This window comes from Dermacentor silvarum, chromosome 9, assembly GCF_013339745.2.
Source record: "Dermacentor silvarum isolate Dsil-2018 chromosome 9, BIME_Dsil_1.4, whole genome shotgun sequence".
Taxonomy (NCBI): domain Eukaryota; kingdom Metazoa; phylum Arthropoda; class Arachnida; order Ixodida; family Ixodidae; genus Dermacentor; species Dermacentor silvarum.
Window position 1 is genome coordinate 119,787,910 of NC_051162.1, and position 25,115 is coordinate 119,813,024.

Below are 25,115 nucleotides of genomic sequence, written 5' to 3' on the forward strand. Positions count from 1 at the left end.
TTCATATTGTAATGCATTCAAGAAAAGAAGATTCCTAAGAAAAGTCACGCTTGCCTTCGGCAGGGCGAAACGCCATTAAAAGTACTTTAGCCGTCAACCTCTATACAAGAGCACTCATGTTTATTCACTTTTTTGTGTAGCGTTTTCGTTCGTTCATTCGTTCGTTCGTTCATTCGTTCACTCTTACATTCTTATTTCCCGCGGCCCCTTTGTGGCGTCATAGCAAGGACAACGCACATGTAGAGAAACAAAATTGAATAATTGAAATATTCCGCGCATGAAAAATAGTGCAGGAACCATCGATGATGAATGTCAGTGTAAGCGAATAGCCCGTATAAGTGAAAGAAGGAATGAACGAATGAGCGAGTGAGTGAGCAACAAGATGCTTGAAGGTATCAGTACGTGCAAACACTGGCATGTAGTTAAGCCGTTTTCAATTATTAAACTACCAGGAGGCATAAGTTAAGAACTTCTCACTTGAAAAGTTATTTTTGTCGTCTGTCTAACGCAATTTTACATCTGCGAACCTCGTGTCACCCAGACGACAAGAGCCACTTTTCATGAAATGCGCAAAGTTTATTGACTGAGCAGCGTGGCAGCTTCACCAACGCGGATGTTAGCAAGCAACGCTGCAGCTGCTGGCTTTCAAAGAATTGGTCATAGAGCATAAATTTATAGTACGGGAGTGCCCCCTATATTCTCGAAACATCCAAAGCGACAGAATAAGATACACGAGTTCACACATTTATCGTGCTATCTTTTCCCGCAGGCTTTCTCTTCGCCGACAATGGTTTTGATGTTTGGGCCATGAGCATGAGAGAAAACAAGCCTTACGTAAGCCACAAGACACTTTCGCCAGATGAGCCGGAGTACTGGCAGTTCAGGTAATCAGCGCATTCTGCTTTTACGTTCCTTGGTTTGCGTTGCTCTTGGATGTCTCTCAGTCAGGATTATACACGCAATGCCATAAATACGGCGTCATGCTGCATGTTTTAACTGCCCTTGGCCGTGTGCCAAACAGTGAATTACACAGGAATCGTGAAATAGACGTTGGTGTCAAGGAGATGCTTTAATTCTGCATGTTGTGCGTATTTTATGTGTCTGTCGTATGTATTCCGGGTATTATTTTATATATAATCTCACTCACCTGCAGAAGCCTGCTGGGCATGCCGCCAGGAAAACACCTTCACTTTTCAATTAAGAGCCAGTTTCTCTCGCATTTCCTTAAAAGAAGGTTTTCGTTGTGCACAGTAACTGGATCTTTTGCATGCAGCTTCTCGATAGCACAACTGTATATCACTGCATATGCTTTAAGAGTGCTGCTTTTTGGGAGAGTTGGTAATTCATTTAATGCTGGGTTGTGCTTTGAGGAGAAGGACATGGTGTCACACATTAACAGCACATTGGAATGTCGTTTTAGAAAGCGCTCTCAAAGTCTCTGGTGGTCGTGTGAAACGAAAACGGAAGCTGTATTACGGAAACAAATTACTCTCGTAGGAATATTCTGGATTTGTTAGCACCATAGGAATGGGATATATTGTCATGTTAATTACATTGTTAACGGACATTTGAAACATCGAAGGAGTGCTCGCAAAGGACCAGTGAAGCGTGTCCTAGTGTGCCTCAGACCGCCCTTCTACTCCAAGCTCACCCCAATACAGTACCATTGCATAGCTTGAGACAAATATTATAAGTTGCACGGTACCGTCTTTCAAATTTTTCAATATTATCCAGAGCACGACTTAGCTACGCGCATATAGGAGAACTAGGTAAGGAATCGACTCATTATTATGCGGACAAATCCAGCGTTCAAGCGTGACAAACATGCTTTAACGCATAAACACGCTTGCACTACTGCGATAAGAGAGTCCAGATTCTGACGCATGCTTCTTCCTATACAGCAGTAATTAAGCCCACATAAATGTCTCTTTTAAATACCCTGCCTAGGAACCAGTTTAACAGTGATAAAAGAGGGCCTCCTTTCTATTCTAGGTTCAGTAGCGCGAGAACACGAAGAAGGAACACATCTTGAACACATGTTAAACTTCTTAAAATATATACACATTATGGAAAGAGATGCCGGGATTTTTACGTCCCCTTTCATTTTAATCAGTTGCCTCAGGAAATGTACTTTCATTCGGTAAAACAATTGAAATCTGCTCTGAACTCTTGGTTGCCTATCAGTGTATAATATTTGTGCTCAACTACTTTGTCCTGTAACTTCGCTTCTTGAGTATTATTACTTCTTGTGTTTTATTTGATTTCTTCATTTATTTAGATTATCTTTGATAATGTCTTACATCATCATTGTGTTATTTGAGTCACGTATGCTGTTCATATGCTGTACAATACTCTTTTTACTTTCTTTTTTCGTGTATGTGTATGTTCCGAGTAGAAACTATAGCGACTGCCGTGTCCCGCCCACAAGCGATTACGCTTCCGCGGGCATGAATACTACTTTGTATTTTACTTGGAATAAAATATGTATGTATGTATGTATGTATGTATGTATGTATGTATGTATGTATGTATGTATGTATGTATGTATGTATGTATGTATGTATGTATGTATGTATGTATGTATGTATGTATGTATGTATGTATGTATGTATGTATGTATGTATGTATGTGTGTGTGTGTGTGTGTGTGTGTGTGTGTGTGTGTGGTGTGCTTTTCTGCTTATTATATCAACAGTCATCATCATCATTAGTTTATTTGTAAGTGCACTGTAGGACGAAGGCCTCTCCCATCAGGTCAATTCTTGTTCTAGATGACTCCAAGTTGTGCCTGTAAATTTCATAATTTCATAAGCCCACCTAATTTATGCCATCCTCGACTGCGATTTCATTCCCGTTGTATCCCTTTTTATTGTTTCAGTTTCGTTTCTGTCAGTTTACACATCACCATCGTTATTCGAAAAACTGTCAGCCCTTCCACTGGGGTGGAGATGGAACACCAGCGAAGCTGTACTGGGGTGGGAATTATGTATTTCTAATTATGACTATTAATATGTGATGGTGTAATTGGTTATTTGAACTATTAAAGAATGAGAAATGTGTATGATCCGGTGGTTTTCATTTATTTAGTGACCATAAGGACCTTGACCTTATGGTCGCTACGGTACACCGCCATAGGTTGTACGGCAAAGGTTGGCACTTTCTTCATAAACACATCACCAACGCCGCGCGCGTTCGGTGCGAACGCGGGAAAAACGCCGCCGCCGTAGACAACAGTTCTGCGCGTTGCTGCTGCCCTCCCTCCCGTCTCCCCACGGCCTTTCGCGCGACGGAATAAGTCGCGTTTGCTCTACGCCGTCTAGAGCACTGCACGGGCCGAATTTCGCGGCCCGGGCCTGGCCCGGGCCCGTTTTTACATTGGGCGGCCCGCCCGAGCCCGATCAAAACTTTTATGGCGGGACCCGGGCCCGGCCCGGGCCCGGAAATAATCTACGTTACCCGCCCGGCCCGACCCGCCACCCGTTTACCTTAAGCCCGAGCCCGGCCCGAGCCCGGCCCGAAACTGGCCCGAACCCGGCCCGAGACCGAAAAATACATGTTTTTCAGAGTTGAGAAGCCCGAGAATAACTCGCAGAAAGCCCGAGCCCGGCCCGGGCCCGCGTCAAAAACCCGAGCCCGGCCCGGGCCCGGGTCAAAAAGCACACGCCGTGCCCGGCCCGAGCCCGTGAAAAAACTGCTCTACCCGGCCCGGCCCGGCCCGTGGGCCGGGCCGGGCCCGGGCTTTCGGGTAAGCCCGAGCCCGTGCAGTGCTCTAACGCCGTCCGTTCGCTCCCCGTGAAAGCGCACGTCCCTCACGGGCTTTCACTCGCACATTCAGCATACGGCCAATGCGAGTTTTTTATTGCGATAGCAGTAATATGGACACGCAAAGAGGATTTCTGCCGTCGGCGTCGCCGTTGTCGCCGTCGGCGTGAGGTTCCGTATGACGTCAACGGCGATGAAATTGTCGCCGCGCGCCGGACGCTGTATGTGCGAGTGAAAGGGCGCGAGGGAAGCGAGCTTTCACGGGGAGCGAACGCACGACGGAGAACAAACGCGCGTTCTGCGCCGTGCTACCTGAAGGGCTGCAGAATTAATCATCACTTTCCTCCTTTTACAATCACCATATATATAGAGCAAACGCGACTTCTTCCGTCGTGCGAAAGGCCGTGGGGGGACGGGAGGGGAGGTGACGTTTAGCTGCGGCACCAAATGCGTATTTATATAAAAACGTTGCGACGCGAGAAGGTGGTAAAGACTTCCGACGCTGCTCGACGAGTTTCCCGTTCTGATCTCGTCGAAAACCTCCGAGCCGCCCCCAGAGGCCCTGGCAACAGTCACCAACGCCACGCGCGTTCGGTGCGATCGCGGGCAAAACGGCGACAGCGTCGACAACAGTTTTGCGCGTTCCTGGTGCTGCTGCATGTCCAAGTGCTCCGGCACCGATTCGAGAGGTTTATGGTCGATCATGAATTCTTGTGCTCTTGTGTGCCGATTGAACGTTTCCTTTGTTTACTGCATATTATTCTCAGCTCTGCTCTTACAATTTGTTTGTTAAGTTCCTCAATCTTTTGTTGCAATTTCTCCCCATCGTTGCTGAACAGGACCACAATCATAAAAGCATTGTTGCTGAGATATTCGCCGTTGACCCTGGCTCCTAATCCTTCCTAGTGTATTAGCTTGAATACTTCCAAGCATTTTATGAATGACGCTGGAGAGATTGTCTTTTTGCCTGACCATTTTCTTGATGGGTACCAAGAGAAGGGAAGCGCAGTCGAGGATGGCAGAAAACTAGGTGGTCTGATGAAATTAGGAAACTTGCAGGCGCAAGTTGGGATCTGCTGGCGCAAGGCAGAGGTAATTGGAGATCCCAGGGAGAGGCCTTCGTCCTGCAGTGGACATAAAAAAAGACTGATGATGATGATGTCAATTTCTTGATATTTTTCCGCTTTTCTTGTACATAATAAAGTATCAATAGTCATTCCAGTATGAAACTTACAAGCGCCGGAACGACAATGTGAATGTGTCTTTCGTCGCAGTTTCGATGAAATGGGACGCTATGATGTTGCTGCCTGCATCGACCACGTTCTAAACGCCACTGGCGCCCCCAAGCTCACGGTCGTGGCATTCTCTCAGGGAACACTCACCAATTTCATACTGCATTCAACAAGGCCAGAGTACAGCAAAAAGGTGAGATGCTTGGCCTTCATTGCTTTTTGCAATAATGAAACGTTACAAGCTGAATCGCGAGCATTGTGATTACCGCTGTAATATTTTATTGCCGTGTGCAAATTCATAGCGCATCCTCCCTGCAGAGGATGCTGCTGTGATAGTAGTTTTGTATACGCACATGCCTCCAGGCCCTTGTGGTTCAAGGGCTCTGTTTAGGCAGTAGTGCTTCTGTCCGATTACTACATCTTAAATATTTTAAATATCGTGTCATTCTTTCTCAATGCATTCTTCATTTCATAGTACACCTCATTAGTCATTGCCATGATTTTAGTGCATGTATATTTTACGCATTTTACAGCGATTATTTTTAGGTCCCTTTACAGCCACACTTCATCTACTTCTCAGAATTCATCGCTCCACTGCACACTCACAAACACTGGCATGGCGCTCTTTGGCCATAACTGGCCCTTGCGCCATAAAACACCACACATCATCATCATTTATTGCCGTGTGTAGTCGAATGTAACTGCTTTCTAATAAAATTTCGCTGTACCTTTATCAACATAAACGGGAAAAGCTCGGAGTGAGTAAGTTGGTCGGACCGAAATCCAGTCGTTGGGTTAATGTCAATTCCAGTGATTCCAACACAGGGAGCGTGGGACTGGCTCGAGCCATTGCGACTCCGAGGGGTGCGTTGATTTCATCTTCATCTTTCCGGGGTTTTACGCGCCAAAACCAGTTCTGATTATGAGGCACGCTGTAGTGGAGGACTCCGGATTAATTTTGACCACCTGGGGTTCTTTAACGTGCACTACAACGCAAGCACACGGGCGTTTTTGCATTTCGCCTCCATCGAAATGCGGCCGCCGCGGCCGGGATTCGATCCCGCGAACTCGTGCTCAGCAGCGCAACGCCTTAGCTAACTGAGCCACCGCGTCGGGTGGTGCGTTAATTTGTTTGACCAGCATTGTGAAATGCATGACGAGATTCCCGACTTCTTGCTCAACCAGCCTAGGGAAACGTTTGTGTAAGCGAAACTTACATTATGCTCTTTAAGAGGACGTAAGGAGTGCCAACCCATTTGGGTCACTCTTCATGGTATATACCGAAAGCAGCATGGGAATATTTGAGAACGGTTTAGCTCGGAGTCAAGCAAAATTTTCGTGTGAAAATGTGTCTGAAACGTTCCAAATGCTTTCCTTGAGCAACTCTTGGATGTATCTGCATTCTAACCGATGGTGATGTTTTCTGCTACACCTTCATGTGACTGTATTGAGGTGATTGCAATAATGGCTGAGCATAAGAAGCCACTCCTGCAGATAACTCTTTCTGCTGTAGCATTGAAAATTTACAATTGCGGGCGAGAATTTCTCAGGACCCCGGGTCCCGCAAGGAAAATTGCTGCTTCCTTCTTATTTCGCTGCCAGATGTGTCGTGCTATGATGCGTGCATTGCTTGTTTTACCAGAGCAGTAGGCCTAAGTGTTCAGGGTTGCATGACCGTATGACAACGTTTTTCTTTTACGAAGACGACCACGGACGATGACCTAAAAGTTCAATGTGGCAGATGCGACAGCTGGTTCTACCTGGAGGACTCCCCGTTCACCTCCATAGAGGAGGCCCACGGTAAGAGTTTTGCGTGCTAGTTCTGCACGAAGATTTCTGCCCTACATGTGATAATAGCACACGAAGAAAGAAAGATGAGCTCCGAGTGCAGTCTCGGCATGGAAACATTGAGAAAATGGAAAAAATCGGAGATCGAGAGCAAGGTAGAAATACAAAGTCTACAACAGTCGCTGAATGCTGAGCGCGAACAACGCGAACGGCTGTCAGGGGAGGGGATGGCGCTTCAAGCCAAAATTGAAGATCTTGGCAAAAGAGAAGGCACCTCACCGGTGCAGAACTGCCAAACACCTGAAGACACAAAGGAAAACAAAACGACACCGGAAAGACAGGACCCCCACCTAGTCAAAGGAGACGCAGCCCAACACAGAATGAGGACCAGAAAAACGCAAAACAGAGCGAGAAAACAGAGACAAGCGCAGGCCCATCGATCAAAGTGGGCAAGAAAAACAATGGCAAAAACAGAGAATACAACCCAAAAGCACTCCTCCCGACCAAAGGACTAATCAAAAGACCCGAAGCCAGTTAGGGGAACGGCCCAGCAACAGCCCACCCCAGCAGCGCTACCAGACGGTGGTGCTTGGTGACTTAAATACGCATAGACTAAAAAAGACCTATACAAGAAAATAAACGACCAGAGGCTTCGCATAACCACCAAATCGGGAGCAAGTACACATGAAACATTCCTTCGAGCAGAAGGGCAAATTGCACATGCAGACTCCTCCAACATCGAACTCCAACTAGTAATTCCCTTTGGTACTGTCGAAGCATTAAGTGGCACAGAGTTGAGAGATACATTGAACAGCTCACAGAAAAATTACTATCTTGGAGAAAGAAGGCCCCCCAACACCACTATGTTAAAAAAGACCTATATATGCCATACCAGAACTGAAGTCGCGAGGCCCCCAAGCAGAATCAGCTTGTTGCAAATGGAACCAAAAAATAAAAAAAAACGTGTTCGCTTCACTAGGCTCCAGAATAGAATTTATAACCACTGTGGATGACCTCAACCAACACAGCTTCAATGACATCCAATATACCGAAGCAGCAGGAGACTATGTGAGCTCCCTACTCGCCAAAAAAGCAATTACTTTTTTTAGAAAACAACACCCACGAACACACAATCACATCACAAAACCGCAGACGCCCCAACGGTAGGACCAAAGGGCAGTGAAGACACTGCTGAAAGCAATGTCAACAGCACTTGGCCAATGAAGTCAAACAAGACGCCATGAAGAAATGTCTCAGTAAACCCAAGCTAAAACTCTTGCCACTAGCCTCACAGACACAAAAGGACAAAAGAACAGAACACAATCAACAGGCTACTCAAGATGAAGACAGCAACGCTTGGCTGAACACGAAGACGTCTGTAAACCACACTGAAGAGGATCAAGTTAGCCAGACAACACGCAGGATCTCAAACCCCATACAAAATCCAAACAAGATTCCCTGTACCCACAAAGAAAACGCAAAAAAGTAAAATCGGGAGACAAACAAAAGAAGAACTTATCCATCCACCTACTAAACATGCAAGGCGGCAGCAGACTGAAATGGGAAGAAGTATAGCGTGAAATCAGCCAACAGAAAATTTATTTACACGCACTAACTGAAACGCACCTCAGAGATGATGAAAAACCCAAGATACACAAAGCTTTAGAGTGGTATGGACAAAATAAAAAAGGGGTACCAAACGTAGAAGAGCGGTTGGATTCCTTGCATAGAACAACCCAGAATATCTGTACTGGAGAGGACCAAAACTTTTGCCAAGAATACATGTGGATCAAACTAGAAATAGAAAAACGCAGCACATATCTATGTGTGACATACATGGGTGCATCATCATTTGAAGAAGAATGGAATAGTAAAATATATGAATACATCACTAAGGATATCCAACAAAAATACAGTGGGCATCCTGTTTTCATCCTGGATGGCTTCAACTGCCATGTAATAGAGCTTGAAGGCAAAGAAAAGGATGCAATGGGCTTCCGCAGCCTAGTGGAAAAATTCCACCTATCCATAGCAAGCCTAGACCCACTCTGCCAAGGCACCTACACGTGGACATGCCACACTCAAAATAAGCCATTGACTATGTGTTATACTACAACCAGGCCACCATGCAACACATCCAAATAAAACCAATGCACATTGACGCAGACAAAGCAGACAGCTGTGGTACCGACCATGACAGAATTAAAATACTTCTAGATACCACTACACCTCGCACAAAAGACAAAAAGACAACATGCACAACAAGGCACTGAAACACAAGAGACAAAGACAAATTAGCAGTGTTTGCATCGCAACTAGACGAAAAAATAGTAAACACCAAAACCAGTGAAGAGCTTCATAGAAGAATGCCGACAAATGGCAGACAAAATTCTTGGCAAGACAAAAGGGATGGCGCAAACTCGACCAACACCATGGTTTGATAAGGAAGTTAAAAAAGAAATATCAAAACACAAAACCTATCCAGACTACACCGCCATACAAGTGAAAAGGACACCATGGCAAAAGCCAACGCATGGCAAGCCTACTTACACCAGAAGCAAAAGGTGGAACATTTGGTGGCCGAAAAAGTTGACACCACTTTCAAGCAACAAGAAAACCACATAATAAAGGAACGAAAGCATTACAGTCAAAGGTTCTGGATTTATATCGACTCCCTACAACCAAAAGAAACCGCACCGAAAATAACTACTTTACACAGTACCCCGGGAGAAGTCTTGACAACACGAGAAGAGATGGAAACATGCCTTACATCACACTTCACAACACTCAAAGACAATCCACAAGAGCACGCACCACAGGTCACAAACACAGCCATTGATAAGAACAGAAGAAAGCAAAAACTTAGTCTACTGAATCCAATATCCATAACAGACCTGAAACGACGCATCAGCGAGCGTAAAAACCAAAAAGAAACAGGCCCCGATGATATTCCCCAACGAATTCCTAAGAGCGCTAAAGACAAAAGCAAGAGAAACGCTACGACTCTACTTGAACAACATCCTTGAATCGGGCCAAATCCCACCAGCATGGAGAGAGGCAAAAGTGACCCTCATAAACAAGGCCAAAGGAAACCACTTGAACAGCTAAATGCCTACCGCCCAATATCTATAATAAGCAATGTCCAAGAACTGTCCAGCGCAATCCTCAACCGAAGACTACAAAAGTTCTGTGAATCAAATAACATATTCCCAGAATCTCAAAATGGCTTCAGACCAAACCGCAGGACAAATGACCATATATTCACGCTTACCCCGGCTCTAGAAATGAAAAGTAAGGAAAAACCTACGCTATATCTGGCTTTCCTAGAGATGGAAAAAGCCTATGACGGTGTCCTCCACTCGAGGCTTTGGCAAAAACTACAGGGCATCGGACTAGAATGTAAAAGCGTAGACCTGCTCAAGGACCTATACACGGGTTGCACAGCACTGTACAGACTACACGAACTTAGGTCGGAGAGAGTCCAGCAAAAGATAGCACTAAAAAAAAAGGATGCCCCTTGTCCCCAACACTATTTAATATATTTCATATATTAATATATACACAACTCCTTCAAACATTAGACAACGAGGTACCAGGAGGGGTATTCTGTAAGAGTCCACCTAGTGGACTGAGCACTCCGGCTGTCGCGATGGGCTCCAGCAGCACTAACAAGAAGAGCCAGCAAGTCTCCTTCTGGCTCGTGCAGCTGGAGCCAGTCGGCGACAGCCGAAATGGACAGTCCACTAGGTGGACTCTTACAGAATACCCCCCCCCCCCCCCCAGGCCTCCGACTTTCCACGATAACAACTGACGGGCAGGAGGAATACACCAATATCTCATGTCTGGCATTCGCCGATGATATTGTGCTGCTAGCAGAATCAGCAGCTGACCTCCAACACCAGCTTGACATCTGCTCCCGAGTTACAGGAAACGACCAGCTAAAGTTTAACACTGAAAAAACGCAGTGGATGGGAATAAACGCAAACAACACTGGCGACGAATTCACCCTCCAAGGGAACCTTATCAAAAAAAAGCATCGCAATAAAATACCTCGGCGTAACACTCAGCGACCAACCAAATTATCTATACCTACGCCAAAACACATTAGTAAAAAATCAAATCGCCCCAAAGGCCACATCTGGAACTTGGCCAGGCACTCATACAACCCATATACTGTTGGACGCACACTGTGGAAGGCGATAGCCGTACCAGCGACAACGTACGCAGACGACGCGCTGGCCTACTCTAGCGAAACCATCAAAATGCCTGCAGCGCCACCAAATATAACTGGGCCGCTGGCTGCTGGGGGTAGCGTGGCTACAGATAATTCAGCAGTAAGCGGGGAGATGAGCTGGTCCTCATACGAGGCAAGGGAGGCGATGTGCAAACTACAATACGCCTGCAGACTCAAATTCATGGCAAACACAAACTACAGTCGCAGGATATACCTACACATAAGATACAAAAACATCAAGACGCCTTGGATACAGCAATACACGTCCCTAGACACAAATACAACCAAAATTCCAAACACCACGAACCTAAGACAGAGACAGAGTGACACAAGGCAGCCATCAAAGAAATCAATGATTCCGAAACAACAATATGGCACACGGCAGTAGCAAAGAAGCAAAGCCTGGCACTATATCACCACCACAAGCCGGAACCATGCCCATCACCACACTATCGAGGAGACAGAGGCAGTGCCCTACTGTTTCAAGCCCGTACTGGCGCTCTCCTCACAAACCAACACCGCCACGAACTATTCGGCGTGGATCCGACGTGTCGCTTATGTGGTACACAAGAAGAAACCCTCCTCCCCGTCTTACAGCAATGCCCGAGGCTTCCTCCAGACCCCAGATCGTGTACCCTGGCCGAGAGCCTGGCGCTGACCGGTCACACCAAGGAGGAGCGAGCTGCACGCGCCGAGGCCACGAAGACCCAGCTAGAACGAATAGTGGGAACGTCAGGGCAGGCGCGCCGAAAGATCTGTCAAAAGACAACCAAAGAGTCTTTTGACTTTCCAGCTAGAGCCACCTCATCACAGCAACGATGAACTCTGACTGCGGCTGGTTGCCAACGCCGGCTACGCCAAATACTCGAGTCACAGCCGGTTACAGCTGATCGCGACCAACGAAGCGGCAACGGGGATGGATGGGGAGCGGGGGACGCGCCGACTTGACCCCGGCATGGTTGGTGGATCGGATCGCACTGGCTTTGGTGATATCCGAGGCGACTGGTGAACACTGAACCACACCATCCAGACGGCCTCAAAGACTGACAAACTGTGTTTTATGTTCTTTCTCTCCTTAATTTATGCGCCTCACTTTCTTTCCTTTCTTGTTTTCTACATCTCCCGTGGCGTTGACAAACGCCTGCCCAACGTCAAAAGGAAGAGGAGGAAACAACTTTATTTTGTTAATTTGGCTTAGTGAGGGGTGGCTACCAGGTGATGCCTTACAGCCACCTCATCGGCTCTTTTGATGGCCCGAAGTTGAACCTCCAGATCAAAAGGGATCAGGACCTCTCACTCACTTACGAAGTCCATGTGTGGCCTCCGAGACAAGATAAGTGCGAGCGCTGAGAAGTGTTTCCTAGCTTACCGCACACTCTGTGGCACATACTCAGCGACCCAAGTTGTGGAGGCGTTCATCGGAAAGTTGCACATACCCAGTGCATTCATGGCGCAGTTCGCTAAAGCGTTGGCGCGAAAGGCGTTCATTGAAAAGCGGTGCATACGCAGTGGATTTGTAGCGCAGCCGGGAAATGCGTCGGGTTGCTGTCCTGGAGGAAGCCGTGTGGCGTGGGTTCGATTTCGCCCAGCATCGGATAAACTTAAACGATCTTTTTTTGTCATTGTATAGAGCAGCACACACCTGCTGGCACACACCCAGTGACCCAAGTTGACATCAAAGAGTTTCCTGGAACAGTGGTGCCTACCCGGTCCCGCATATCCGTAGGAACAGTGCCCCATGTCTGCATCAAGGAGCTTCATAGAAGAGGCACGCTTGCATACATTGGCACATACTCAGTTACCCAGGTTGATCCGATGGTTGATTTCGAACCCTGTTATCTCAACACAGCAACCCGATGCGCTAATCACTCGACCACGGACAAACCATGTGACCTAGGTAGGTGGAAAAACGGTTCTATACTGGCACGTAGATGTATAGAAAACATAGATACATGCATAGGTAGCCCCCGGAAAGTGCGTGATGTAGCCTAAGAATGCTAACGCATTAAATATCATGACTTTATCCGGCGCTAGGTGGAACCGAATGCGTGTCATATATGCGGGTACAATCTTGTCCAAATTTATATTCACATATGCGCCAGGCGCGGACTTCGCAGCGGCTGCCCTAGATGGCTCTGCTCGTTCAGAGAGAGACGTGCGAGAGAGTAACCCGGCAGCATACAAGCCTCATACACAACGGGCTTTTGCGGTGGCGTTACAGAGGGCCGCTTCGTTGCTTCGACGCTAATCGCATTAACGCCGACATTTAACGTCGAATGGCTTCTGCAGGATTTTTTTTTATTTTCGCGGCTGCCATGGTTTTCAGATATTTGTTCACCACATCTGGTACCACCTGAATCAGAAGTATTAGGATCGCGGGAAGAAAATCAGGCAGGCTGTATTAGGGACACAGCCACAATTATATACGGGAAACATTTTGCGCTTGCTGCAGAGGGTGTTTGGGCCACAAAGGTACCAAATTACCAAAATCACACTTCACGCATTAGAAAGCGTACATAGCTCTCTTGCGTTACAGATGCTAAACGTCTTACGGTCTAATTTTGCAATCGTGCTTGCTCCCTATTCCTAATGGACCTGTTTGTTTTGAAAAGGGTGTTCGTACACGTAAGAAAACGGCCCTCTTACTGGTGGCGCCTGCCAAGCTCCATCTCTCTGCACTCCTCGATGGCTGGGTCTCCTGCGATTGCCTTAACCACATGCACTTGTGATCCCTATAACGATGTACACCCTCTGCGTTTAGCAAATGTGTTGGATATCGCTCTTACTTGCTGCCCGAGTCTTTTCACGCCATTTCTCGACCGTATTTGTCGAATGCAAGTGGGCCATAGCCGAGCAATCGTGATATTTCTACAACAATTTGCACACTTGTACACCTTTCTAACTTCTGATGAGCGCCGGTTTGAGTTTAATAGGCTACACCACCTATCACATTGTGAGCTCTCTCACATGCGGCCATTTCTGTTCGGATGGATCAGTTTAGTGCAGTGCTACGACTCTCGGAACGCCACGCACGAGGGTAAATTTAGCTTCAATTTAGAACCGTGGCCTTACGACGGCGCCATGTGTGCACTCTGCACATGCTTGATCAAGTAATGGCTTGTTTCATCTTCACAACGTGACCGAAGGAATGCGCGTGGGAGTACGCTGGCGAAGATATACACGATGGTGTTCCTACAGATGAACGAATCAATACTGAAACTTTCTACCAGCCACGGTGGCTTAGCGGCCTGGCGTCCTCGCTCTGAGCACGAAATCGCGGGTTGGATTTCAGGTCACTGCGGGAGTGATCCGATGGTGGTGCAATGCGCGAACACATGTGCACTTAGATTGAAGTGCACATCAATCAACCCACACGGTAGAAATTAATCCTGAGCCGTTACTACGGCCTCTATTAGCCCATGGCTTTCTTCGGTACGATAAAACAACTTGATTTAATTTTCTTAAAACACTCTTCTTCGCAGGTCTCCCTTTTGATAGCGTACGGTCCTGTTGGAAACATCACTCACATCAAGCCTCCTGTAAATTTGGTTATGCCGTTCGTTCCGACACTCATGGCAAGTTCTCATCAAATCCAGTATAATATACCACCTGTTCTGTTTCTTTCCCCTCGAAGAGATTTCTTCAAGATCACCTGAGATAAATTTCCCAGCTTGCTCTTCTAGGATATATTTTATAAGAATGAAAATTTTTCTTCGTGAGAAATCGCAGAGAAATAAGGTGGCAGAAACATTTGCTAAAACACCCTTTATGTGTTTAGTCGATAGCGTTAACACATATGTGAGAGTACGAAATAGAACCGGAGCAGTGCCATGGGAAGTCATGCCCGCGAGTAAGTGTAGCTATGTCATCTGTAAAGCCATGTCATTTATGTCAAGCGTCAATTCCGAACCAGCATTGTGATAAGGCAAATTGTTTTTAAAAGTATGTATCCCATATAAAACAACGGTATAAAGCTTTTACTGCGTGTTATATTACACTTGTTATCGTCAGAAAATATATACGTCTTTACGGGCGCTTATTCGCCAACGCAGTGTATTTTCTTGATTAGCCCTTCCTGCAGGCGATAAATTGGGCTAATAATCGCAAAGTAAGTGAGGATTGTAGTTGTTGATGTTGCAGAAGTACTCGTGGCTGTATTAGTGGAAGTTGTTCTCGTTTTTGCTGTTACTTCTCTGCTGCTGCTGCTGTTCTTACAGACTCTCACCGCTAAAAGGCCGAGTCATCATATCAACGGAGGGACGACAGTATAATAACAACGTGTCATTTTTTATGTCTCTGCAGAAACTCGTCTATCCGTTCACGCAAGCAGGTTTTCTCGGCTCGACGAAAGGCTTGCGGAAACTGTTGACGGCAGGGTGTAGTTTACTTGGAAGCCTGCATTGTGACGTGGGTTTCGTACTGACCAGTACTTCTAGCGCGGAGCAGTTAAATAAGGTGAGAGCAAGAAAAAAAACGCCTGAAGTTGTAAGGAAAATAATGCCAAGCATTCTACACTGACGTAAAAGGAGCACGAGAGAAAAGGAGAACAGTGGGCGAACGTATTGCCTAAAAAGATTGATTGATTGCTGATATTGATTTCTCTTTCTATATTGTTTTTAGGTGTAACGGTCTGTCTCTCGGTCTCTCTTTCTCTCTTGCTCTATTTTTGCACAGTACAAGACAGTATTCCTTTGCCCCATACGGAAGTTTATATCTAACCTGGCGGATTGTCATAATTTCCGCCAAGTCAATCTTCTCAAGGCCTCACAAGATATCTGTGGAGTCTGCTGACGTACCCTAGACGGCCTTGACAACTCCGTTAGGACTTTTTCAGTATGTGCGTATGCCTTTTGGTCGCCGCAACGCCGCTCAAACTGTCCTAACGCTCATCGCCAAGGTGATACGCAGGCTCCCCGCTGTGCTTGAATACATTGCAGACATTCTTATTGCAAGTTACACCCATGACGACCATGACCTTCACGTACGGGCACTCCTCCAACGTCTTCAGCATTATAACCCTCGTGGTTAATGCCAAAAACTGTGCATTCTGCGCGTCGCAGATGGTGTTTCTTGGCCATCTCATCACTTCTCGGGGAATTAAGCGTCTACCTTACCAAGGCCATGCCGCCTAGGACTTTGCGCCGCCCACTATCATTAGGAACTTCGATGAGTTTGTGGGATTCGTCAACTTCTCAGGGCGCTTCGTTCCTCGCTGTGCTAAACTTCTAACACTACTCACTGAGCCGCAGTCCCAGGTCAATAGCCCGCGAACGAAGGCCATACGTGGCGATCGGCGATGAGCGGTCGGCCTTTGTGGGTGGCAGAGGACTAACCTCCGCTCCCGCGTAGACCAGGAACTTGAGCTCGGATAGCTGGTTATGCTGATGAGGTGGCAGCCAAGGTGAGGAGCGAGTCAGCGGCCGCCGTCAGGGATCCTGTCTTAAGAGTCTCCCGACCAGCTGCATGGAACTGTGCATTTCCGTGCATGGTGCTAGAACATTTGCGGCACCAGCACTGTTGCCTGACTCTGTGATAGCGCGGCAGCGGTGTCGGCAGACGGGGCGAGGTGGGTGGCTGAGCGTGGCAAAGCACTGGCAACCTCACTGCGTCCAGATAGCAGCGACTGAAGCGGCAATTAGGTTTTTCTATGCGTGCTCGTATCTATGAAATGGTTAATTAGCTATCGTTATTAGAAGCTATGAAACTTTTAAATGCTTGAAGTCCTTAAAGCAGGCACGCCAGATATGTCAGGGTAAAAATAGCAACCGGCTCGTGGGAGAACCAGCAACAGCGCTTACATGCTTACACTGCGTGCTTACGAGACACATTTAATTCATTCGAAAACGAGAAAACTTATTTTGTGAGGATTCTGTTTCTCCAACTCCTGTACATTTCTTATCATCCGTACCATCGAGTGACTGAACTCGGTGAAAGCATGCGCCACGCATCGTGAGCGTTTATGACGAAGTTCCGAAATAACGAAAAACAATGAAGAATTGGTACAAAATACGGCCTCGGCATTTCCCTTTAAAGATTTTAGGTTAAAAAAACGTTACTACTGCGCACATAGTTTTGTAATGCACTTACAATTAACTTATGTATTGTGTTCTTTTATTGTTACTTTCGATTCTGTATGAGAAACAAATTGCAACTCTGCACGTTACATCCCATAATGTGTTAAGGCATCGTGAAGTCATACTTAATTTATTTCATACAGACACGTATTCCGGTGTACTTTGGCCATTTTCCAATCGGTTCGAGCGTGCAAAACTTCCTGCACTTCTACCAGGTAAGTTGCACCTACCATCTCATCCTTTCTTTCCTTGCGCAGTTGAACGAAGTCAATGATCAAACAAGATAGATGGTGCAACGTTCGAACATAAGCACGTCGTCGCCTTTCGTCCGCATCTATGTAGCTTTCCACACAGCGACGTGGCATCTCTAAATCTCGAGTATACTTGCATCCAGCAAACCCGAATACACTGAAGTGCAACTGCTTTTAATTACCTACATTTCCGAGATCGCCAGAATTCTGTACAAACGATAGCACTGCTCCCTTTGTTCCTTTTTTTTATCTACCTGATAACTACTAAATTTCCCTGTCTACAAGCCTTACTCTATGCTCCGTATTCCCAGTCTAAGGTGAGTCACTTAAGGTTGCTTAGATTCTATATTTTTATTGCAAAGCTGCCCTCAAACATCTTGAATTTGTTCCATGTTTCTGCCCTACCCTTTTGGTTGCTTCTTCCCTTCTTTGCTTCATAGACCCATGGCAAGAGACACGGTCCGCTTTCTCATCCTAGCGCGTTTCTCCGTTCTCCTTATAACGAAGTCATGTAAACGCAGCCGGCCGTAACTGCACATTACAGCTGTCAGCGATGAACTAGGAAACTCAACCAAAAATATCACCCAATAAATAAGACGCTGGCATCACTTTTCATTTCAAGGAATGAACACCAACAATTAAAAAAGAAACATGTAGACTTGAATGCGGCTCTGAACCACCCCTAGGGCTTGGTGAAATAGCATAGTCCACGAGTAGCGTACGCTGCTGTGAACAGCCAAGTTTTGTTGGCGTACGCGGTGCGTGGAAGAAAAAATAAACTTTATTATAACGTGAAAGAATTGATGTCGTTGGGGCCCTCAGTCTAAGTTCCCAATGGCTGCCACCACCGCTCTTACTCGTCCAATCAGGGCCAGCCAGACCTGAGGCGCGGAGCAACGGAGGATCACCTCCCACTGCGCATATGTTGGTTGGGGGGACCGCGGTGCCTGGAGCTCTCAAGCGGAGCGCGAGCTCACCTTTCTATCCAAAGCTCTTTTTTGAAACAGAAGCCTGCTCCTCGTTCTCTTCTGGACGCTTTGTTTCGTAATAAAGCGCTCTCCTGTAGGCGGCTTCTATTGGTAGCTGCGGTGGTCTACGCAGCGTAGATACCGCGTCCGCCGCGGGTTGGCGCCACTACCCCACTGGCTAAGTGCATTGCGGCTCGCTGAAGACATCCGCGTTTGGCGTACGTTTAGCGCGTCGTAGGCACCAATATCGGAAGTCGCGACGTCTACGTTAACTCCAAAATGAAATTTGAACTGGGGGCGACGGTGACATTTAGAAGGCGGAGCGTTGTGGCCACGCCCCACTCCCCCGTAGCCTTCACAGTGCAAGACATTTAAGAAGGAACGGGAGCACAGCGGAAGCCGTGTTTGATTGCCAATAACTCCGCTTCTGCTGAACGCATTGAAGTACTTTTCGGCCAAGTATTTCTGAAATAGCCTATTTTCACTTCTAGTGCCTTTCTTCACTTCGATAAAAAGTGGTTCACGGCCCCTCTAACAAATATGGAGACTTATATACAATGACCACGCGAGCCCCTTATCGTTCGACCAGGTGAAATATCACTAAACAGACGAAATGGGCAAGGCTCAAGTAGTAAATGTGGTCAAACAGGAAAGAAAAAAATTCACCGACGATTACGATGCTCCCTAATGCGAAATTTGAGCGCAGCTCTATAGACGATTTTATGTTCGATTCATGAGCGCCGCCACATTGGGCTGTTACACAAACAATTTCTTAGTTTTATGAGAAGTTAAGTCACGTAACAGTCTTGAAATGCTGAACGCATTTATACAACTGTTTTCATGCTTGCGAATCCACTGTAGTACCGTAAACTTCGCTGTTAAAGCCTGAAAACAGAAGCGTTATCAGCCCAGTATGGTGGCGCCTAAACGCTTCCATAAAACAGTCTATATGTGCTGCCATTTCGCAATGTATTCGCTTGCGCGGATACATTGCATTCGCTTGCTTGGATAATCTGTCTCATGCGGCACGTTCCAAGCGGAGCGAAGTGTGGCGCGACTGCCTGCTAATCGAGAGACCGATAGAAGCAGCGTGCGGGTGACGCGTGGGCGCGATTCACAGTAGCCGCACGCAGACAGACCTCCCAGACGACGCGTGCTACTCTCGCGCCATCTCGTAGCCATCGCCGCCGCACTACGCCTTTCTTCTCGCGCTTTCGCCGTACCCTCCTCCTCCGCTTTCCGCCTGATGCTTCCGCTGATCCTGCTCCTCTGCTCATCTCCTCGCACCCTCTTTGCTCTCACCGATTTTATGATCCACCTGCTGCGCTCCACGTTCGCTCTATCATCCGCTGCGCTCGTCCGCTCGGTTACGCCGGGAACGCATACACTGGACGCAGGAACGGACACCTAACAGCTGCGCTCTAAAACACATGCCTCTCACGGACATTTCGTGACAGTCATTATACGTGGCGATTGTACACTCCATTTTCCCTACGCTTGCCCTAATTTGCCACCTTGCGAACTCCTTGTATCATTTCACTGTAGTGATTACAAGACTTGATTATTCCACTTATCAATCATTTGTTTTTCAATTTACGTCTGCCTGTCGTACAAAGTAATACGAGGTGAAATAATTTCTCCGCAGCATAAATCACCTTACCTCGAACTGCTTTTATGCACTGGAAAAAAATTGGAATAACTTCTCTCACTGAAGGAAGCATTGGTAGAATGTTGCTTAGGCGGTAAACTTTTGGCAAAACTTGTGAGCTTTATTTTAGCTCCCTTCGAAGCATCACTGCTAAGTCATGTGTGATTCCTGCTTTCTTACAGATATACAAAGCAAAGAACCTAGTGATGTATGACCATGGTGAAGAGGAGAACCGCCGGAGATATGGCCAGGTAAATGATAGTCTATGCCTTTGGCTTTTAACGCGTGGGATTCATTCTTGTAACACTACGTTCTTGTGTTGTTTTTTTTTGTATGCAATATCAATATTGGCGCACTGCACTTTTGACTTTTTTTTTTGATAACGCGAAATTTCCGTGGGCACCTACTTTCTGCGCCTCCACTGGGCCCCGGAGGGCAGAGACAGAGACATCCTTTGATATGTGTCTATTGTCTTTAGTTACCTGTGAAACATGGTATCCTAGAAAAATTACTGGAAATAACTCTGGTTCTACGCCCATTCAGATACTATGAGAGCGATGGTTAGTACAGGAATTTGCGTAATCGTTATGCTTGTGAATTCAAAGGTTCCTGTCACTTTATTTATTGCGTTTTATGTGTCTGAATTTCTAACGATTCATTGTTTTCTAAACACAATGCTTACAGGTAGTTAGGTTATGCGCATACTAGCCTAATTTGGTTACAGTATTTTCATTCCATTACGACCCACCATTCAGTCCGACCTCATTCTCGTTTCTTCACGTATTATTTTTTGCCACTTCAATGCACTTTGCTGGCTTGATGGATGAAAAAAATGCAGATTTGCTGCGCGCTGTGCTGGGCCTAAACCGCTGTGTCCAAGTGGTTACAGCATTTCTGCTGTATCAGCAGAAATGACACTATCATTCTATTTGGTGCTTTCACGTCTATTTAGTGCCTGCAGCGTTAATATGAATTGCTTCGTGCCTACAAGCAGACTCTTAATTGTATAGCTAAGAGCATGTTTGACTTCCTTTGAGATTGCTTCATAGATAGTGGAGAGTGCTCCAGGAGTGTTGGCGAGTTCTCCAAGGAGAACTCTACAGAAAGACATTACTTATAATTATAGATCGCTAATATAAACAACTCACTCAGACTATCACAAATTACATATTTCACAAGGCTTTACTCGGACTCAGAAATCAGAGTCAAGCTGGCTCATTCAGACTCACGAGAAACCAGACTCTACTGACATACTAGAGCACAAACTCATCAAAAGGAAACTCAGCCGGGCTTAGTCAGAGGGAGCTTGAGTGAGTGAATGCAGTAGTGAGTTTGCGAGTTTATTCTGATAGTGCGTCCATTTTACATCAATAGCAATTATATAGACGCTGCAAGTGAATTTTCGCCGTCGCCGTAGCCGGTGCTATCCCGGCCACCATGATGTTCTTTGTAAAGTCCAATTGCGATAACGTCCTATCACGGCTCCAGCAGCATTCCGTAGGTGCGAGCGAAAGCCTGCGAGGCTGTGCTGAGAATGATGGTGGCTTGCTGTCGCCGTCTTCCCGTATGTCCATTGTTGGAAGTTATCTAATCAAGCGCGTGCCAGGGGGGGGGGGGGAGAAGGAGGTGAGCGTGCGGTAACGTAATAAAGCGCCCTCTAGGAGGGACAGGTGAGCGCTCATCTCCTCCTCAAGCACGGCCGTGGCTGTCCGTGTGACTGAGCACATAAGCCGCTGATGCGCCATATCTTGAAAGCTATCTCCAACGGGTCAAATAGGTAAGGGTGAGCCGAGGTGGCTGGTGGCTTTATGCACGTTGTCTTTCTCCGCACCTAGTGTTTGAGGTCGTGTAACATCAAGTTTCCCAGGCGACGTGAAGCAAGAGGCATGCAGCACGAAGCGTACGCTTCTTTTTCTTTTTGCTGGCGCTCTTTATCACGCCAGCGTTGTGACTGGCAGTGCTCGTGGTCAATGAGCGAGATCTGTTCAGGTTTGTCTATGCGTGCGTGACACGACGCGTGTTAGTCGATTCGTAAGGGAATGTTGACTGCCATTTAAGCGGCCTATAATGATGCGAGCGTTGGCGTTCATGCAGTTGGGTAATACATCGCTACCACCATCAATGCTTCGCCTTTCTGGCGAAACTGCAACATTTATTTTAAAATGTTTCGTTGTTTTCGCATTTTTACATGCAGGCAACTCCACCTCAATACCCTCTGGAACGCATACGACTACCCATAGCCCTGTTCTCGTCTCAGGGGGACATACTGGCGGACACATCCGACGTGGCCGACCTGGCTTACAGACTCGGTTCCAACATTGTGCTCAACTACATTGTTCCCCAGCCCAGCTTCTGCCACCAGGATTTCGTCAACGGATACAGGGCTAACGATATTCTGCATAACATTGCCATTGAACTCGCGAAGAAGTACTCTTCTCAGAACCTTTGAATGTCTATAGTGTCAGTTAGTATCGTTATACCACGCTGCTATAAACCGCAGATGACAGCTTTAATTATTGACAAATCAACAAGAGGCGGCCTAGCTGAAATAGGGTCATCAGTTTAAAGGGCCAATAAAGAGCAAGAAATACATGAAATACTACACCAAAAATGTCATTGCTTACCGTCAGAGTAGGCTTCAGAAGCCAGGAAAAACGCAAATGCGAAATTCTGGTGGACCTTGAAGTTCCCACACCAACTCATCGTGACGTCACAACGCCTACTCAGGCCTAATAATTCTGTTATCATTAACGGAGGACTGCACTGTATTCTTAAAGAGCAAAACATTGATCTTAGCGAGTTCCAAGATCATTGACTAAGCTAATGTGGCTTAAATATGAAGAAATACTTTGTAATCGTTGACCTGACATTCCCGTAGTGGCACTCAAATCAAGGGGATAAATTTAGTAAAAAAATTGAGCTACAACAAAATTTGAGCTCCAAATTGAGCTGCCAAAAATGGTTGTGAACCAATATTTGCAAATATAAACTGAAATATTGTTTCTCAGTGTCCCGTTAATTTTGGAACATATTTATCAACCAACACTACTCTACCCCCGCTTCCCTGCTTCTGGTTTTCTGGAAATAGCGGCCTTCAGTAGTTGGTGCTCTTCTTGAAATGGCGGGAAACTGGCAAACTAAAAATTCTGAGTAAACTCATTGAAACTGATTGTATAGTCGACGTCAAAGGTTTAAGGGATACGAGATAAGAAAAAGAGACGCTGAATTTCGGACTAATTTGCGACCATAGCCACTAAAGAATACGTACAGAGCTACGTTGTTCATAAAACTAAATGCTCACACCAGGTTCCCGTGACGTTACAGATTTCGACAGCGTCTGCTCAACGTTAGCGTTGAGGATTGTGCATTGCGTTCGAAAACACGGAAAGCTTCGTCGCTGGAATTTCTGGAAACTCTTCTTGCGTCAAAACTGCCTTGTCTAGCGAAAATAAAATTAAATTGTTCACTCTGCATTGACGCCGTCGAAGGTATACGTTGAGGTGGGAAACTTTTAGCGCGAACAAGATTATTTGTTAGCGCCTGTAACAATATTATTGCTCTAATGTATAAAGTATTATTCGCTTCTCTATCATCATTAGCATATTTCACGCCAAGTGCAGGATGAAGACCTCTAAGCAGTCGCGAATTACACCTCTCTTGCATCAGGTGCGTCTTCAACATATGGGCCGGCGAAAGTGCTTATCTCATGACAACGCCTAATCCACATTTTTCTGCGACTGCGCTTACCTTCTGTTTGCACACCCTCTGTTAGCTCTAATACACCCACGGTTACTTTGTCTGAATAGTGCGTAATCTTCACCACTCCAATGCTTTATATTTACATCAGCGACACTACCCGGTGCGTTAGTTTCTCTTTCTAATTCATATCGCCTTCTGCCGTCTCTTGATATCGCACATACTATTTTTCGTACAATAGTTGGTAGCGCTGCCCTTACTACCTTCTCGACTTTCAGGGATAACTTCTGAAGATTAAGTTCCCCAGAGAGAGAGACAAAAGCAAGAAGAAAGGCAGTAAGGTGAACCAGACGAGCCTCCGCTTTGCTACCCCACACTGCGGAAAGGGAAAGGGGGAGTAGTTGCATAAGTTAACATTAGGAGAGTGTGGTGATCTTGCACTTTTAATGCGTTAGCGTTTGAAGAGTCAAAGTGGCAAAAACGTGTATGTGTACTGTGAAGCTTGGGAACCCAGTAATGTTGTAGAGGTAGAAAAGGGACAGGAGAGTTTAAAGAGCGCATATGTGTGCATGTATATTTGCATGTATATAACAAACATTTTCGTAGAAGTTACTTGTATAAGTATTATCACCAAACAGCTGTTCTGAAAAAACTAAACAGTAGCCCGTCCCCTGTTCCAGGAAATGGGGTAAGCGAAGCTTTTCGTGTGTTTCTTCGGTGTTCCTCCGAACGAATTGCGCTGACGAGTACCACGTTGTGCTCGAACCACAACCGGTCACACGCACTGCAGCTGGCTCCCAAGTTCCGGTTGAGAAAATCACGTTGAAACCTGCCCGTCGCCCCGGGGAAGTTGGCGTTAGCGTTGCCGAGGCGCGCACCACCGTTGTCGGGTTCCTGGAGGGGGGCAAGACGAAGCTGACGCTGTGCCTCGACATCGCGCTCCCGCAACTCGGGGTCCGCGGCTCTTCTCTGATGTTTCGCCTGGGATTCGGAAGCCCTCACGCTAGAATCAGCACGTCGGCGACGAGCCCTTTCCCGAGCGCGATCATTATGGATGGACTTCCATAACATTGCTTCGAAATTAAATCTGGCCGTTACGTAAGACGATGAATGGCTCATACCCCTGTAAACACGGCCGGTACATTACGACGACAGAAGAGAAGGGAAATTTTACGCTAGAATGATCAGCGGCAACGCAGCCAGCTGCGGAAGAAGACGACGACGCTCAAGCCAATGCTGATGATAATTTTGTCCGTACATTGACGCCACCAAAATCTGAGTTATAACAAGCTTCGCTTGAATAAAAGGGCAGTTGCTTCCGAGACATGCGGTCAGCGGTGGCGACCACGTGATGTCACATGATACGGAATAATTAGTCGCTGATTAACAAAAATTCACTAATTAAATTTTAAACATTTAGTTTCAGCGGGCTCATAGTAACTGGCAAGTTGAAGCAAACTTCC

The 25,115-nt window shown here is 46.5% G+C and overlaps 1 protein-coding gene across 1 annotated transcript in view; it reads left to right on the top strand.

The window, feature by feature from the left end:
* LOC119464169 (lipase lipl-3-like) overlaps window positions 1-22,663 on the top strand; it is a 52,937-nt gene extending 30,274 nt beyond the window's left edge. Inside the window, exons 2-7 of the mRNA XM_049655414.1 lie at window positions 770-884; window positions 5,036-5,186; window positions 14,498-14,590; window positions 17,233-17,304; window positions 20,139-20,207; window positions 22,151-22,663. Coding sequence (XP_049511371.1) covers window positions 808-884; window positions 5,036-5,186; window positions 14,498-14,590; window positions 17,233-17,304; window positions 20,139-20,207; window positions 22,151-22,405 — 717 coding nt within the window. The 5' untranslated portion in view covers window positions 770-807 and the 3' untranslated portion in view covers window positions 22,406-22,663. The remainder of the gene's footprint in view (window positions 1-769; window positions 885-5,035; window positions 5,187-14,497; window positions 14,591-17,232; window positions 17,305-20,138; window positions 20,208-22,150) is intronic.
* The last annotated feature ends 2,452 nt before the right edge of the window (window positions 22,664-25,115 follow it).